A 15,321-nucleotide genomic window follows, 5' to 3' on the forward strand; every position below is an offset into this window, starting at 1 on the left:
AGTGTCCAAAGATGTGTACGTTAGGTGGATTGGCCATGCTAAATTGTCCCTTAGTGTCCAAAGATGTGTAGGTTAGGGTGGATTGGCCATGCTAAATTGCCCCTTAGTGTCCAAAGATGTGTAGGTTAGGGTGGATTGGCCATGCTAAATTGTCCCTTAGTGTCCAAAGATGTGTAGGTTAGGTGGATTGGCCATGCTAAATTGCCCCCTAGTGTCAGGGGGCTAGCAGGGTAAATATGTGGGGTTACAGAGATAGGGCCTGGGTGGGATTGTTGTCGGTGCATTTCCATGGGCCGAATGGCCTCCTGCACTGTAGGGATTCTGTAATTCTGTCAATGGTGGCCCTGGCTGTTGTGGATTCCATCAACTGCCCATCGAACCATTTGGAGTTTGTGTCTGCGCGTGTCAGGAACACATGACCCATAATTAGCCCGGCAAAATCTATCTGTAACCTCGCCTGTGTTCAACCCAGCAACTCCCACGGATGTAAATTCACCGGGGGGTGGGAAGGAGCTTCACAACTGAGGCATTGACAAACTATCTTCCCCTGTCAATCCCCGGGCACCACACATAACCCCTGCCTCGAGCCTTAATCCCACTGGGACCGGGTGGGAGGCAAACAGTTCTTGTGATCTGAGTGTCTCTCCTGGGGTGGCATTAAAATCTTGCTCCCCCACCACACCCCGCCCCACATACACACACTCTCACACACACACACACACACACACACATGCACACACACATATGCATGCACACACACACACACACACATGCACACACACACACATGCACACACACATATGCATGCACACACACACACACACATGCACACACACATACGCATGCACACACAGACGCACACAGACACCCACACACGCACACACACACACTCACGCACACTCATGCACACAGACACACAGACACACACTCATGCATACAGACACGCACACACACACACTCACACTCACGCACATAGACACGCGCACACACACTCACACGCACAGACACTCTCACACACACACACACACTCTCACATACTCTCACACACACACTCTCACACACACACACTCACACGCACAGACACTCTCACACACACACACACACACACACTCTCACATACTCACACACACACTCTCACACACACACACTCACACGCGCACACATACACTCACACACACACACTCACACACACACACTCACACACACACACATGCACACAGACACACACACACACACACACACGCATACACACAGATACACACACACACACACACACACAGAGTAACACCCAGATTTCACAGGTTATTCCCAACCTTCTGCTTTGGCAGAGTTTTACTAACTCTGCTTTCTCATATCGACACCCTCCGCGTGACCATCTTGTTTACTTTGGACAATACAGGGTCTCTTTCTGTTCACATCGTTACATGTTTAGCAGAGACTGGAAATGATAGCAGGTACAGAACCAGTGGAATCTCTTGAGGAAGCGATGGTGCTGCCACTGTTTGTGGTGAAGATAACCCGCTCAGCGCGTCTGTGTGTGATATCTGTGTTCCAGGGTGATGCTGAAATGTATAACTGTACACTGCCAATGAAAGAGCCCGTCTCTGCACCCTTACCGAGGCAATTGGTGGCAGCAGCTTATCTTCTCTGAATAGATCTCACAATGGACTGTTACAACTATATTGGTCATAAATACACCACTGGAACGTTTTGACCGTGTAGATGACCACAAGCTTTCCTTGTCTATTTGGGAGTTTTCCCTCACCACATTGGACAATGCTCTCGAAGCGAAGGTGATGAACATCAGACATCTGATGGAACAAAAGCTCCCAGTCCATAGGGTGAAGCATCGCAGATTACTATCAAGGGTTAGGCTGGAGAAAAGTGCACCCACAAGGCAGCAGAGCCTGATTAGATTTGATTTATTATTGTCATGTGTATTGGGATTCAATGAAAAGTATTTTTCTTGCGCACTATACAAAGCATACTGTTCATAGAGAAGGAAAGGAGAGGGTGCAGAATATAGTGTTACAGTCACAGATAGGGTGTAGAGAAAGATCAGCTTAATATTTGATTTGATTTATTATTGTCACATGTATTGGGATACAGTGAAAAGTATTGTTTCTCGCGCACTACACAGACAAAGCATACTGTTCATAGAGAAGGAAAGGAGAGGGCGCAGAATTAGTGTTACAGTCACAGCTAGGGTGTAGAGAAAGATCAGCTTAATATATGATTTGATTTATTTTTTCACATATATTGAAATAAAGTGAGAAGTATTGTTTCTTGCACACTATACAGACAAAGCATACAGTTCATAGAGTACATAGGGGAGAAGGAAAGGAGAGGGTGCAGAATGTAGTGTTACAGTCATAGCTAGGGTATAGAGAAAACAAAAAAGCTTAATATAAGGTAGGTCCATTCAAAGGTCTGATAACAGCAGCAGGGAAGAAGCTGTTCTTGAGTCAGTGGGTACGTGACCTCAGACTTTTGTATCTTTTTCCCGACGGAAGAAGGTGGAAGAGAGAATGTCCGGGGTGTGTGGGGTCCTTAATTATACTGGCTGCTTTTCCCGAGGTAGCGGGAAGTGTAGACAGAGTCAATGGATGGGAGGCTGGTTTGTTTGATGGATTGGGCTACATTCACAACCCTTTGTAGTTCCTTGTGGTCTTGGGCAGAGCAGGAGCCCATACCAAGCTGTGATACACCCAGAAAGGATGCTTTCAATGGGGCATCTGTAAAAGTTGGTGAGAGTTGTAGCTGACATGCCAAATTTCCTTAGTCTTCTAAGAAAGTAGAGGTGTTGGTGGGGCTTTCTTCACTATAGGGGGGACCAGGACAGGTTGTTGGTGATCTGGACACCTAAAAACTTGAAGCTCTCGACTCTTTCCACTTCACCCCTGTTGATGTAGACAGGGGCATGTCCTTCACTTCAGATACTTGAAAAGATGTGAAAAAACCAGTCTAGTTGTGATGGGTGACTTTAACATCCACCATATTGACTGGGACAGCCACGGGCTCAGATCGACACATTTGTAAGATGTGTCCAGGAGGGTTTTTTGGTGTGTATGTTGACAATCCAAGGGGCCATACTAGACTTGATGTTGGGGAATGAGCCAGGTCAGGTGATCGATGTTTCAGTGGGGGAGCATTTTGGGTTTTAGCGACAATAATTCCATAAGATTTTGAGTAGCCATGAATAAGGGACAAGAGTGGGCCTCGGGTGAGGGTTCTTAATTGGACAATGGCCAAATTAGATAGGGACTGGGGAATGTGGATTGGGAGTGGCTATTTGAGGGCAAATCCACGTCTGATATGTGGGAGGCCAGTTGACATGCATGTCCCTGCAAAAATGAAGGATAGAAATGGCAGATTTCAGGAACCATGGATAACAAGGCAAATTGTAAGCTTAGTCAAAAGGAGAAAGTATAGAGTAGGTCTAGTCATCTAAAAACTGACCAAAACCCTTGAAGAATATAGAGAAAGTAGGAAGGAACTTAAATGCGGAATTAGGAAAGCTAAAAGGGGCCATGAAATGCCTTGAGCAAACAGGATCAAGGAGAATCCCAGGGCTTAGGAGGAAGAGGGTAGCAAGAGAAAGAGTAGGCCCACTCAAAGACAATGAAGGGAAGTTACACGTGGAGCCACAGGAAGTGGGAGAGATCCTTAATGAGTACTTTATATTGGTACTCACCAAGAAGGAAGACATGACGGATGTAAAGGTCAGGGATAGCAAGTGAAAGCTCTTAAGAATGTCTATATATCAAAGAAGGGAGTGCTGGCATTAAGCTAGAGACCTACCCCAGGTTACTGCAGGAGGCAAGGGAAGAAATAGCTGGGGCCCTAACAGGTCCCTTCACATCCCCTCTAACCACAGGTTCCAGAGGGCTGAAGAATGGCTAATATGTTTCAGGATGGAAGCAGAAATAATCCAGCAAATTAGAGGCCAGTGAGCCTGACATCAGTGATGGGAAGGTTTTGGAGAAGATATTGAGGGACAGGATATCTGTACATTTGGAAGAAAATGGACCAGTTAAAGGCAGCGTGGTTTTGTACAGGGGAAGGTCATGTCTCACCAACTTGGGTTGAATTTTTTGAAGAGGTGACAAAGAAAATAGATGAGGGAAGGGCTGTGGATGTAGTTTGTAATGACGTTAATAAGGCATTTGATAAGGTCCCACATGGCAGACTGGTACAAAAACTAAACTCACATGGGTTTCGGGGTGGGCTGGCTCGATTGATCCAGAACTGGCTTGGTTATAGAAGACGGAGAGTAGCAGTGGAAGGGTGTTTTTCCAGAATGGAGATCTGTAGCTAGTGGGGTTCCGCAGGGATCAGTGCTGGGATCTCTGTTTGTAGTATATAGAAATAATTTAGAGGAAAATGTGGGCAAACTGATTAGCAAGTTTGCAGATAACACAAAGATTGTTGGAGTTGCTGATAGTGCCAGGGATTGTCACAGGATACAACAGGATATTGATGGATTGGAGACCTGGGCACAGAAATGGCAGATGGAGTTTAATCCAGACAATTGCAAAGTGATGCATTTTGGAGGATCAAATTTAGGTGCGAATATTACAGTAAACGGCAGAACTCTTCAGAACATCAATATACAGAGGGATCTGGGCTTGCAGATCCACAGTTCCTTCAAAGTGGCAACACCAGTGGCCAAGGTGATTAAGAAGGCATATGGCATGCTTGCCTTCATCAGCCGGGACATTGAGTACAAGAGTTGGGAAATCATGTTGCAGTGATATATAACCTTGGTTAGGCTGCATCTGGAATATTGCGAGCGGTTCTGGTCACCACACTACCAGAAGGATGTGGAAGCTTTGGAGAGAGTGCAGAGAAGGTTCACCAGGATGTTCCCTGGTCTCGAGGGTGTTGGCAGTGAGGAGAGGTTGGATAAACTCGGATTGTTTTCACTGGAAAGACAGAGGCTGAGGGGAGACCTGGTCTACAAAATGATGAGGGACGGAGACAGGGTGGATAGTCAGAGACTTTTTCCTCAGGGTGGAAGTGTCAGTTACATGGAGGGGGGGGCACAGGTTCAAGGTGAGAGGGGGACAGTTTAAGGGAGATGTGCGGGGGAGGTTTTTCACAAAGAGAGTGGTGGATGTCTGGAACGTGCTGCCAGAGGAGGGGGTGGAAACAGGCACATTAACAACATTTAAGAGGCATCTGGATGGATACATGAATAGGGAGGGAATAGAGGGATACGGACCGAGTAAGGGCAGAAGGGTCTTTCTTTGTTTAGTTAGGGCATCATGACCAGCACAGGCTTGGAAGGGCCGAAGGGCCTGTTCCTGTGCTGTACTTTTTTTTATTCTCTTTGTTTCCTGAAGTCGATGACTGTATCCTTTGTTTTGTTGACATTGAGGGAGAGATTATTGTCACCGCACCAGTTCACCAGACTCTCTATCTCATTCCTGTAACTCTGTCATTGTTTGAGATCCGACCCAATACGGTGATGTCATCAGCAAACCCGAAAATCGAATTGGAGGGGAATTTGGCCACAGTCATAGGTGTATAAGGAGTATAGTAGAGGGCTGAGAACACAGCCTTGTGGGGCAGTGGTGTTGAGGATGATTGTGGAGGAGGTGTTGTTGCCGATCCTTACTGATTGTGGTCTGTGAGTTAGGAAGTTCAGGATCCAGTCACAGAGGGAGGACCCGAGACCCAGGCCACGGAGTTTGGAGATGAGTTTTGTGGCAATGATGGTGTTGAAGGCTGAGCTGTAGTCAATAAATAGGAGTCTGACATCAGTGTCCTTGTTATCTCGGTGTTCCAGGGTTGGGTGCAGGGCCAGGGAGATGGCGTCTGCTGTGGACCTGTTGCGGCGGTAGACAAACTGTAGTGGATCCAGGTAGTCCGGGAGGCTGGAATTAATTTGTGCCATGACTAACCTTTCAACGTGCTTCATAATGGTCGATGTCAGAGCCACTGGCCGATAGTCATTAAGACCACGCTGCCTGGGTTTTCTTAGGTACTGGGATGATGGTCATCTTCTTGAAGCAGACAGGGACCTCAGATTGTTGTAAAGAGAGATTGAAGATATCTGTGAATATCCCCGCCAGCTGATCCATGCAGGATCCGAGTGCACATCCGGGTATCCCATCCGGGTCAGTCACTTTCCGTGGGCTGAGCTTTGAGAAAACTGCTCTGACATCTGCAATGGTGACCTCGGATACAGGTTCATCCAGGGGTTTCCAGGGTGGGGGGCATGCTCTCACTGACCTCTTGCTCAAAACGGACGTAGAATACATTGAGCTCATCAGGGAGGGGTGTGTGCGCGCCGGCGATTTTACCTGCCTTCATCCTGTAACCTGTTACGTCTTGGAGACCTTGCTGTAGTCGGCGGGGGTTGGTGTGGCTAGACTGGGACTCTAGCTTTGTCTGGTACTGTCTCTTGGCATCTTTGATGGATCTCCTTAGATCATATTTAGATTTCTTCTCTAGGTCAGGGTCATCTGACTTGAACACCTCAGACCTGGATTTCAGCAAGCGGCGGATATCCCTGTTCATCCATGGTTTCCGGTTTAACTTTTGCAAAAGCTGCCTTGTGTTTGTCTCCCCATCACCAACACTGATAGTTTTTTAACAGTTGGCGCAGTGGGGCTAAAATGGCAGAAACATTATTTAAAAATGACCAATGTGAGTTTACCATCCCCAGAAATGATTTTGTCTTGGATACATCTTTTGGTTACGGGACCTCTTTTGTGGATTTTACCTTTGTGTGCTCACCTGGCACACTGGCACAGCTTGCCTGGCACACTGGCTATGATTCTATACATTCATATGATTCTAGGATTCATTCCTTATTTATTCATTGCGCCCACCCAAACTAAACTGAATCTGGTTGAAAGCTTCCTGTGTGAGTTCTCTGTGTTCCTGTTACTCTGCCTCGAGATTCTGATGTTTAGATAGCCTTTTTGAAGGAAAGACTCGCTCGGAAGTTGAATATGTTAATTCTTTTCAACCCACTTGTCTCTCAACTTGTTTTTCCTTTCCAGAATGACAGACAAAGAGACTCTGAATGAGTCTAGCCCCCAGCAGCCTGAGGAGGCGCCTGGATCTCCGGTGAGGTTAACCATGCTGTTCCCTTCAGTCACTGAGCTTGGAGAAGGATAGTTAGAAATCAAACTATTTGGCAATTGATTGGTGTCTGCACCGCATGTGATTGAGTCATAGAATGAGAGGTTCACAGCGTGGATACAGGCTCTTCGGCCCAACTTGTCTGTGCCACCCACTTTTTTTAGCCCCTAAGTTAATCCCAGTTGCCCACATTTAGCCCATATCCCTCTATGCCCATCTTACCCATGTAACTGTCTAAATGCTTTTTAAAAGACAAAATTGTACCCGCCTCTACTATTACCTCTGGCAGCTTGTTCCAGACACTCACCACCCTCTGTGTGAAAAAATTGCCCCTCTGGACCCTTTTGTATCTTTCCCCTCTCACCTTAAACCTATGCCCTCTAGTTTTAGACTCTCCTACCTTTGGGAAAAGATATTGACTATCTAGCTGATCTGTGCCCCTCATTATTTTATAGACCTCTATAAGGCCACCCCTCAGCCTCCTACGCTCCAGAGAAAAAAGTCCCAGTCTATCCAGCCTCTCCTTATAACTCAATCCATCAAGTCCCGGTAGCATCCCAGTAAATCTTTTCTGCACTCTTTCTAGTTTAATAATATCCTTTCTCTAATAGGGTGACCAGAACTGTACACAGTATTCCAAGTGTGGCCTCATCAATGTCTTGTACAACTTCAACAAGACATCCCAACTCCTGTATTCAATGTTCTGACTGATGAAACCAAGCATGCTGAATGTCTTCTTCACCACTCTGTCCACCTGTGACTCCACTTTCAAGGAGCTATGAATCTGTACCCCTAGATCTCTTTGTTCTGTAACTCTCCCCAGCGCCCTACCATTAACTGAGTAAGTCCTGCCCTGGTTCAATCGACCAAAATGCATCACTTCACATTTATCTAAATTAAACTCCATCTGCCATTTGTCAGCCCAATTGATCAAGATCCCGTTGCAATTGGAGATAACCTTCTTCACTGTCCACTATGCTACCAATCTTGGTGTTATCTGCAAACTTACTAACCATGCCTCCTATATTCTCATCCAAATCATTAATATAAATGACAAATAACAGTGGACCCAGCACTGATCCCTGAGGCACATCGCTGGTCACAGGCTTCCAGTTTGAAAAACAACCCTCAACAACCACCCTCTGGCTTCTGTCATCAAGCTAATTTTGTATTTTGTATTGATAGCAGCTGGGTGGAATAGAGCAAATGAAAAGACATGTGGGACGATCTTGAGGGACGAGAGTGGAACGGGGGAGAATTGCGCCCATTCTTTGGGCAAGCTCTCAGCCGCTATCATCTGACACTTAGAAAAATAAAATGAGGTAAAGTGTGATTCTCACCAGTAGGGGAGGAGTAGAGGAAGTCTATCCATGCCGGAAAGCCAGCTGCAGATTGCTAGAGGGCGCCATTGCTCATGCACCCTGATCACCCAGTGTACTATGTACCAGTGTATGCCGTGCACTGGGAGATTGACAACACAACCCCCCACGATCCCCGATTGTGCCCCCCAATCTTGGCTACCATCGATCTCCACCCTTGATCGCAGCCTCCCCCAATCCCCCCTCAATCATTTCCCTCCCCCTCCCGATTGCTGCCCTTGATCGCGCGAACCTGCTTTTGCGTTCCTTGCGCGATTGCCACACCGACCGCCCAGCACAACGAGCTGGTAGGATCACGCCCATGGCAAATTTTGCCTGCAGTATGCTTGGTATTGGTAAATGAAGACAAAATAAGTCTGCTGAGGTAGATGAAACGTAACCTTATTTGGAATGTGTCTTACCGTCCTGACTGACATCTTCCATGGAGCTGTTCGAAAGGCCAGAATATTGCATCATTTCCTGTGATGATGTACACAGCATATGATTGGCCTATTAAATGATTGGAATGAATCAACCCAGCTGAACACATTATATTACACCTCCCCCAAATCTCTGATCTCAGTATTATGAAAGGTTAACCAAACCCTGGGTGGGATTCTCCGATGGCGTAACCAACACGCCCGGCTGCGAGCGCAAGTGAAACATTTGGCCAAAACTCCATTCCCTTCCGGTGGCAGTGGTAGATCCTCGCCGGGAACTCGGATGGAGGCACTCGATTTGAAACTCTGATCCGTCATCAACCTTCTTGTCTTCTCTTTGCTGCTCTTGGCAAAGTTTTCTTGGGGGGAAAGAAAAGGCAAAAAATGGTTCGGCACAGACAAGAAGGGCCAAAAGGCCTGTTTCTGAGCTGTAATTTTTTATGGTTCTAAAACTGCTGTAACAGTTTTGTGAATCTATCAGAACGGGTCCTTCTCTGCTTTGGAAGGGTGGAGGGGGGGGTGCTTTGGAGATTTCAGCCCTGTCAGCAATGGTTTCATCATACCATGACTCATAGGACCCGAGAAGGAGCAGGAGGAGGCCATTCAGCCCTTTGAGCTTGCTCCACCATTCATCGCTGATCGTCCAACTCAACAGCCTAATCCTGCTTCCTCCCCTTTGATCCCATTTGCCCCAAGTGCTATATCCAGCCGCCTCTTGAATACATTCAATGTTTTGGCATCAACTCCTTCCTGTGGGAATGAATCCCACAGGCTCACCGGGTGAAGAAATGTCTCCTCACCTCCGTCCTAAATGGTCTAGCCCCAATCCTCGGACTGTGACCCCTGGTTCTGGACTCCCCCAACATCAGGAACATCCTTCCTGATCTATCCTCTCCAGTCCTGTTAGAATTTTATAAATCTCTATGAGATCCCCCATCATTCATCTGAACTCCAGTGAAAACAATCCTAACCTAGTCAATCTCTCCTCATACATCAGTCCCGCTATCCCTGGAATCAGCCTGGTAAACCTTCACTGCACTCCCTTGAGAGCAAGAACATCCTTCCTCAGAAAAGGAGACCAAAACTGCACACAATATTCTGGGTGTGGCCTCACCAAGGCCCTATATAATTGCAACATCCCTGCTCCTGTACGTGAAACCTCTCGCAATGAAGGCCAACATGCCATTTGCCTTCTTTATTGCCTGCTGCACCTGCATGCTTACCTTCAGCGACTGATGCACAAGAACACCCAGATCCCTCTGCACACTCCCCTCTCCCAATTTACAGCCATTCAGGTAATAATCTGCCTTCTTGTTTTTGCTTCCAAAGTGAATAACCTCACATTGATTGAATTTGAGTCCCACCAGGTTCATAGAAAACCTACAGTACAGAAAGAGGCCATTCGGCCCATCGAGTCTGCACCGACCACCATCCCACCCAGGCCCTACCCCAATATCCCAACATATTTACCCACTAATCCCTCTAACCTATGCATCCCGATATACTAAGGGGCAATTTCTCCCCCTCTCTCTCGTCGTCCTCTCTCACCCCATCCTCTCCATCGCCTCTACCCCCAACCCCCATCTCTCTCTCTCCATGGCCAATCAACCTAACCCGCATGTCTTTGGACTGTGGGAGGAAACCCACACAGACACGGGGAGAATGTACAAACTCCACACAGACCCAAGCCGGGAATTGAACCCAGGTCCCCTGGAGCTATGAAGCAGCAGTGCTAACCCACTGTGCCACCCACATAGTGATGCTACAGAGTCTAAAGTATTCATTGGGAAACTTGGGTCTGCTGTCGATTATTTTGGCAAAGCAAAAAGGCAACTCAGGATGGAAACTTCAAACATTCATCTGGAATGTGGTTGAAGAGCTCAATCGTACACCCCAGGCCCTGTGGTGCCCAGCGAGCACGGAAGGCCTCAATAACTCCCATGGACAGCGCATGCTCCCTCCCCAGGGACACCCGTTTGTGAATGTAGCTGTGTAGAGGGGAGACCTAATAGAGGTGTATAAAATTATGAAGGGTATCGATAGGGTGAACAGTGGGAAGCTTTTTCCCAGGTCGGAGGTGACAAACATGAGGGGTCACAGGTTCAAGATGAGGGGGGCAAGGTTTACCTCAGATATCAGAGGGACGTATTTTACACAGAGGGTGGTGGGAGCCTGGAATGCACTGCCAAGCAGGGTGGTAGAGGCGGATACGCTGGGATCGTTTAAGACTTATCTGGATAGTCACATGAACAGACTGGGAATGGAGGGATACAGAAGAATGGTCTAGTTGGACCAATGAGTGGCACAGGCTTGGAGGGCCGAAGGGCCTGTTTCCTGTTCTTTGTTGACAGTCGGGTTGGACGACCCCCCTCAGTCACCCGCTGCCTGGACCTGGTGACAGGGAGCCTGGCCCAGGCCCAGGAGAAGGTTCACAAGGATGGCCTCCTTCCTCCCTGGCCCCACTCCGCACTGGGTGTCCAAAGATCAGGAGTGTGGGACTGAAGGGCAAACTAAACATCAATGAAAGGTTTCTTAAATCCTGCAAAAAGGGAGTGCAGCCAAAGACAATGAACTTAGAGTAGCTTCGCCATTCCACGAGGCACGTTTCTAGGTGCGAGTTATAATTGTATGGTACTGTACACTGCACGCCAGGTCCCTGCTGTAGTTGAGGACAATGCCTCTATAGAGGGACCTCCACTGGGGGCCTGCATCACCGGACAGCAACCAGGTGCGCCAAGGCACACCCGGGTGATGGGTGAGGGCACAGTAAGTAGGAGAAAGTGTGCAGCATTCTCCGTGCAGGTGGCAAAGGGCACAGGGGATCTGCGAGGCCGCCCAGAATGTGAGGCCCCGTTACCTGAGATGACAAGGTCTGGCATTCCTTGTGTTGAAAGTATCTCCCTCAGGGACGTAATCACTGATTCAGGGATGTGCCCCCACCCCCCCCCTCCCCGACCCCCCCCCCCCCACCCCGACCCCCGCAGTTGCTTGACTTGTCGCCCACTAAGGGAGCAGTCCACTGCCAGCAAGAATATCTGTGTCCGAGAGGTCTATTCCAAGATGTTCCTGTGACGGAATTTAACCCAGACAGGAGTGAGGGAAGGTCTACTGCAGAGGGGAAGTGTACTGGCAGAGACCTTAAAGCTATGAGCACACAGAGGGATCTCGGAGTGCAGATCCACAATTCCCTGAAAGCAGCAACTCAGGTGGACAAGGTGGTCAAGAAGGCGGAAGGCATGATGGCCTTCATCAGTCAGGGCGTTGAGTATTGGAATTGGAAAATCCTGTACAGTTGTGTAAGACTTTGGTTAGGTCGCATTTGGAGTGTTGTGTACAATTCTGGTCGCCACACAATGGGAAGGATGTTGATGCGTTGGAAAAAGTGCAGAAAAGATTTACCAGGATGTTGCCTGGAGGATATGGACTGTGAACATAGAACAGTACAGCACCGTACAGGCCCTTTGCTGTTCTGCTGAGCTGTGTCCGAACCCAAAATCAAGCTATCCCACTCCCTATCATTCTGGTGTGCTCCATGTGCCTATCCAATAACCACTTGAAAGTTCCTAAAGTGTCCGACTCCACTATCACAGCCGGCAGTGCATTTCACACCCCAACCACGATCTGAGTAAAGAATCTACCTCGGACATCCCTCCCATATCTCCCACCATGAACCTTATAGTTATGCCCCCTAGTAACAGCTACATCCACCTGAGGAAATAGTTTCTGCACGTCCACTCTATCAATCCCCCTCATCATCTTATAAACTTCTATTAAGTCGCCTCTCATCCTCCTCCGCTCTAAAGAGAAAAGCCCCAGCTCCCTCAACCTTTCCTCATAAGATCTACCCTCCAAACTCTCTCCAATGCTTCCACATCCTTCTTATGGCGAGGTGACCAGAACTGCACACAATATTCCAAATGTGGTCTCACCAAGGTCCTGTATAGTTGCAGCATAACCCCACAACTCAAACCCCCAGTTAATAAACGCTAACACACTGTAAGCTTTCGTCACGGCTCTATCCACTTGAGTGGCAACCTTCAGAGATCTGTGAATATGAACCCTAAGATCTCTCTGTTCCTCCACATTCCTCAGAACCCTGCCGTTGACCCTGTAATCCACATTCATGTTTGTCCTACCAAAATGAATCACCTCGCACTTACCAGGGTTAAACTCCATCTGCCACTTTTCTGCCCAGCTCTGCATCCTATCAATGTCTCTTTGCAGCCTACAAGAGCCCTCCACCTCATCCACTACTCCACCAATCTTGGTGTCATCAGCAAATTTACTAACTCACCCTTCAGCCCCCTCTTCCAAGTCATTGATAAAAGTCACAAATAGCAGAGGACCCAGCACTGATCCCTGTGGTACACCGCTGGTAACTGGCCTCCAGTCTGAAAATTTTCCCTCCACCACCACCCTCTGTCTTCTCTGAGACAGCCAGTTGCTTATCCAATCAGCCAAATTTCCTTCTATCCCACACCTCCTTTTCTTCATGAGCCTACCATGGGGAACCTCATCAAACGCCTTACTAAAATCCATGTACACGACATCAACTGCTCTACCTTCGTCTACACACTTAGTTACCTCCTCAAAAAATTCAATCAAATTTGTGAGGCAAGACTTACCCCTCACGAAACCGTGCTGACTATCCCGAGTTAAGCTGCATCTTTCCAAATAGTCATAAATCCTATCCCTCAGGACCCTTTCCATTAACTTACCGACCACCGAAGTAAGACTAACTGGCCTGTAATTACCAGGGTCATTCCTATTTCCTTTCTTGAAGAGAGGAACAACATTCGCCACTCTCCAGTCCTCTGGCACAATCCCCATGGACAGTGAGGACCCAAAGATCAAAGCTAAAGGCTCCGCAATCTCATCTCTTGCCTCCCAAAGTATCCTAGGATGTATCCCATCTGGCCCAGGGAACTTATCGACCCTCAGGTTTTTCAGAATTGCTAACACATCTTCCCTCAACATCTAACTTCTCCATCCTATCAGCCTGTATTGCACTCTCATTCTCAAAAACATGGCCCCTCTCTTTGGTGAACACTGAAGAAAAGTATTCATTCAATGCCTCACCTATCTCTTCTGACTCCATGCACAAGTTCCCACTACTATCCTTGACTGGCCCTAACCCCACCCTGGCCATTCTTTTATTTCTCACATATTACGTGGATAGGGCCTAGGTGGGATTGTTGTTGGTGTAGACTCAATGGGCCGAATGGCCTCCTTCTGCACTGTAGGGATTCTATGATTCTATTCTACAATTCAAAGTCTCAGGAATCATGGAAAGACCGCTCTCTCCTTATCCACAATGCTGAGCTCTCCTTGCTGTCTCAGAATGGGATTGTGGGACAGGTATGCTGGCCAGCCTTTGATTCAGTCCTCTCTGATCTGAGTGCCTTCTCATCAGATTTCTGTACATCTTGTGATGACACTGTGCCTTTAAGAAATGTATTTTTGTGATGTTTCTTGTGAGGGGTATGTTTAAAGTTCAGCTCTGTTTCACATGGTGCCAATTTGTCTGCACCGGGCAGCTCCCATGCGGAGGATGCAGGCTAATGCTTGATTTTAGCGAGGGATGTGTTTGTTTTATTCTGAGCTAATGCGTCTTTGTTAAATTTTGGGTTTTCCCTTTGGGGTTTCAGAGTTGGATTGTAATGAGGTTGATTGACAGAGACGGGGTCACGGGATAATGGGTGGAGTTAAGCTCACAGAGAAAAGCCTACAGTTTTCTGCTTGGTTCTGAAAGAAGCAAGATGTCTCTCTCTCTCTCTGGAGGCTGCTGTTTGAGACAGTCTGCAAACAGGTGTCTCTATGTCTCCCACTCTCTCGCTTTCTCTCTGTCTCTCTGTCTCCCTCTCTCACTCACTCTCTCCAGAAGTGTTCAAAGGCTCTAGGACTGTTAACAAGTAAAAACACGCAAACCCATGTTTCCAAACTGATTTTAAGAGGAGTTTATGTCTATAAGAGGAATATTGCTCAAGTTGGAACTAACCGAGATAGGTTAGCAGCTAAGAATTGTATCTTGTCATGTTCAAGTATTTCAACTGGTGAAAGTTAAATCATTTGTTAAACTGTATCGTAAAATAAAGATTGTTTTGATAACAGCCTCCTAGTGGGTCAATAGGATCAAACCTGGAGTAAAATGTGTTATCCTCGCACTAATACCAACATCAAACAGAGTTGGGGTCTAGTCTAACTTCATAATATACCCTAGAGATTCTGATCTGGTCACTAATATTTCGGTCGTTTATCTTAGCTGACCTTGTGAGGCCATTCGATTTTCTTTGGCATTGCTGCTATGGGTCCACCACCGCTGGCACTCATGCCAAGCTGCTTGTCCAGATATCCGCCTGCCACCTGGTGGACAGAAGATGCTCCTCATTCTTCACCAAGCCTCCAGTGCAGCACCCGGAAGCTTCAGA

General features: G+C 47.4%; 1 protein-coding gene across 1 annotated transcript in view; it reads left to right on the forward strand.

The window, feature by feature from the left end:
- Positions 1-15,321, forward strand: part of stac3 (SH3 and cysteine rich domain 3) — a 59,499-nt gene that overhangs the window by 1,588 nt on the left and 42,590 nt on the right. Inside the window, exon 2 of the mRNA XM_080217910.1 lies at positions 7,014-7,080. Coding sequence (XP_080074036.1) covers positions 7,015-7,080 — 66 coding nt within the window. The 5' untranslated portion in view covers position 7,014. The remainder of the gene's footprint in view (positions 1-7,013; positions 7,081-15,321) is intronic.

Source organism: Carcharhinus amblyrhynchos, chromosome X (assembly GCF_965287045.1).
Source record: "Carcharhinus amblyrhynchos chromosome X, sCarAmb.v2.hapA, whole genome shotgun sequence".
Taxonomy (NCBI): domain Eukaryota; kingdom Metazoa; phylum Chordata; class Chondrichthyes; order Carcharhiniformes; family Carcharhinidae; genus Carcharhinus; species Carcharhinus amblyrhynchos.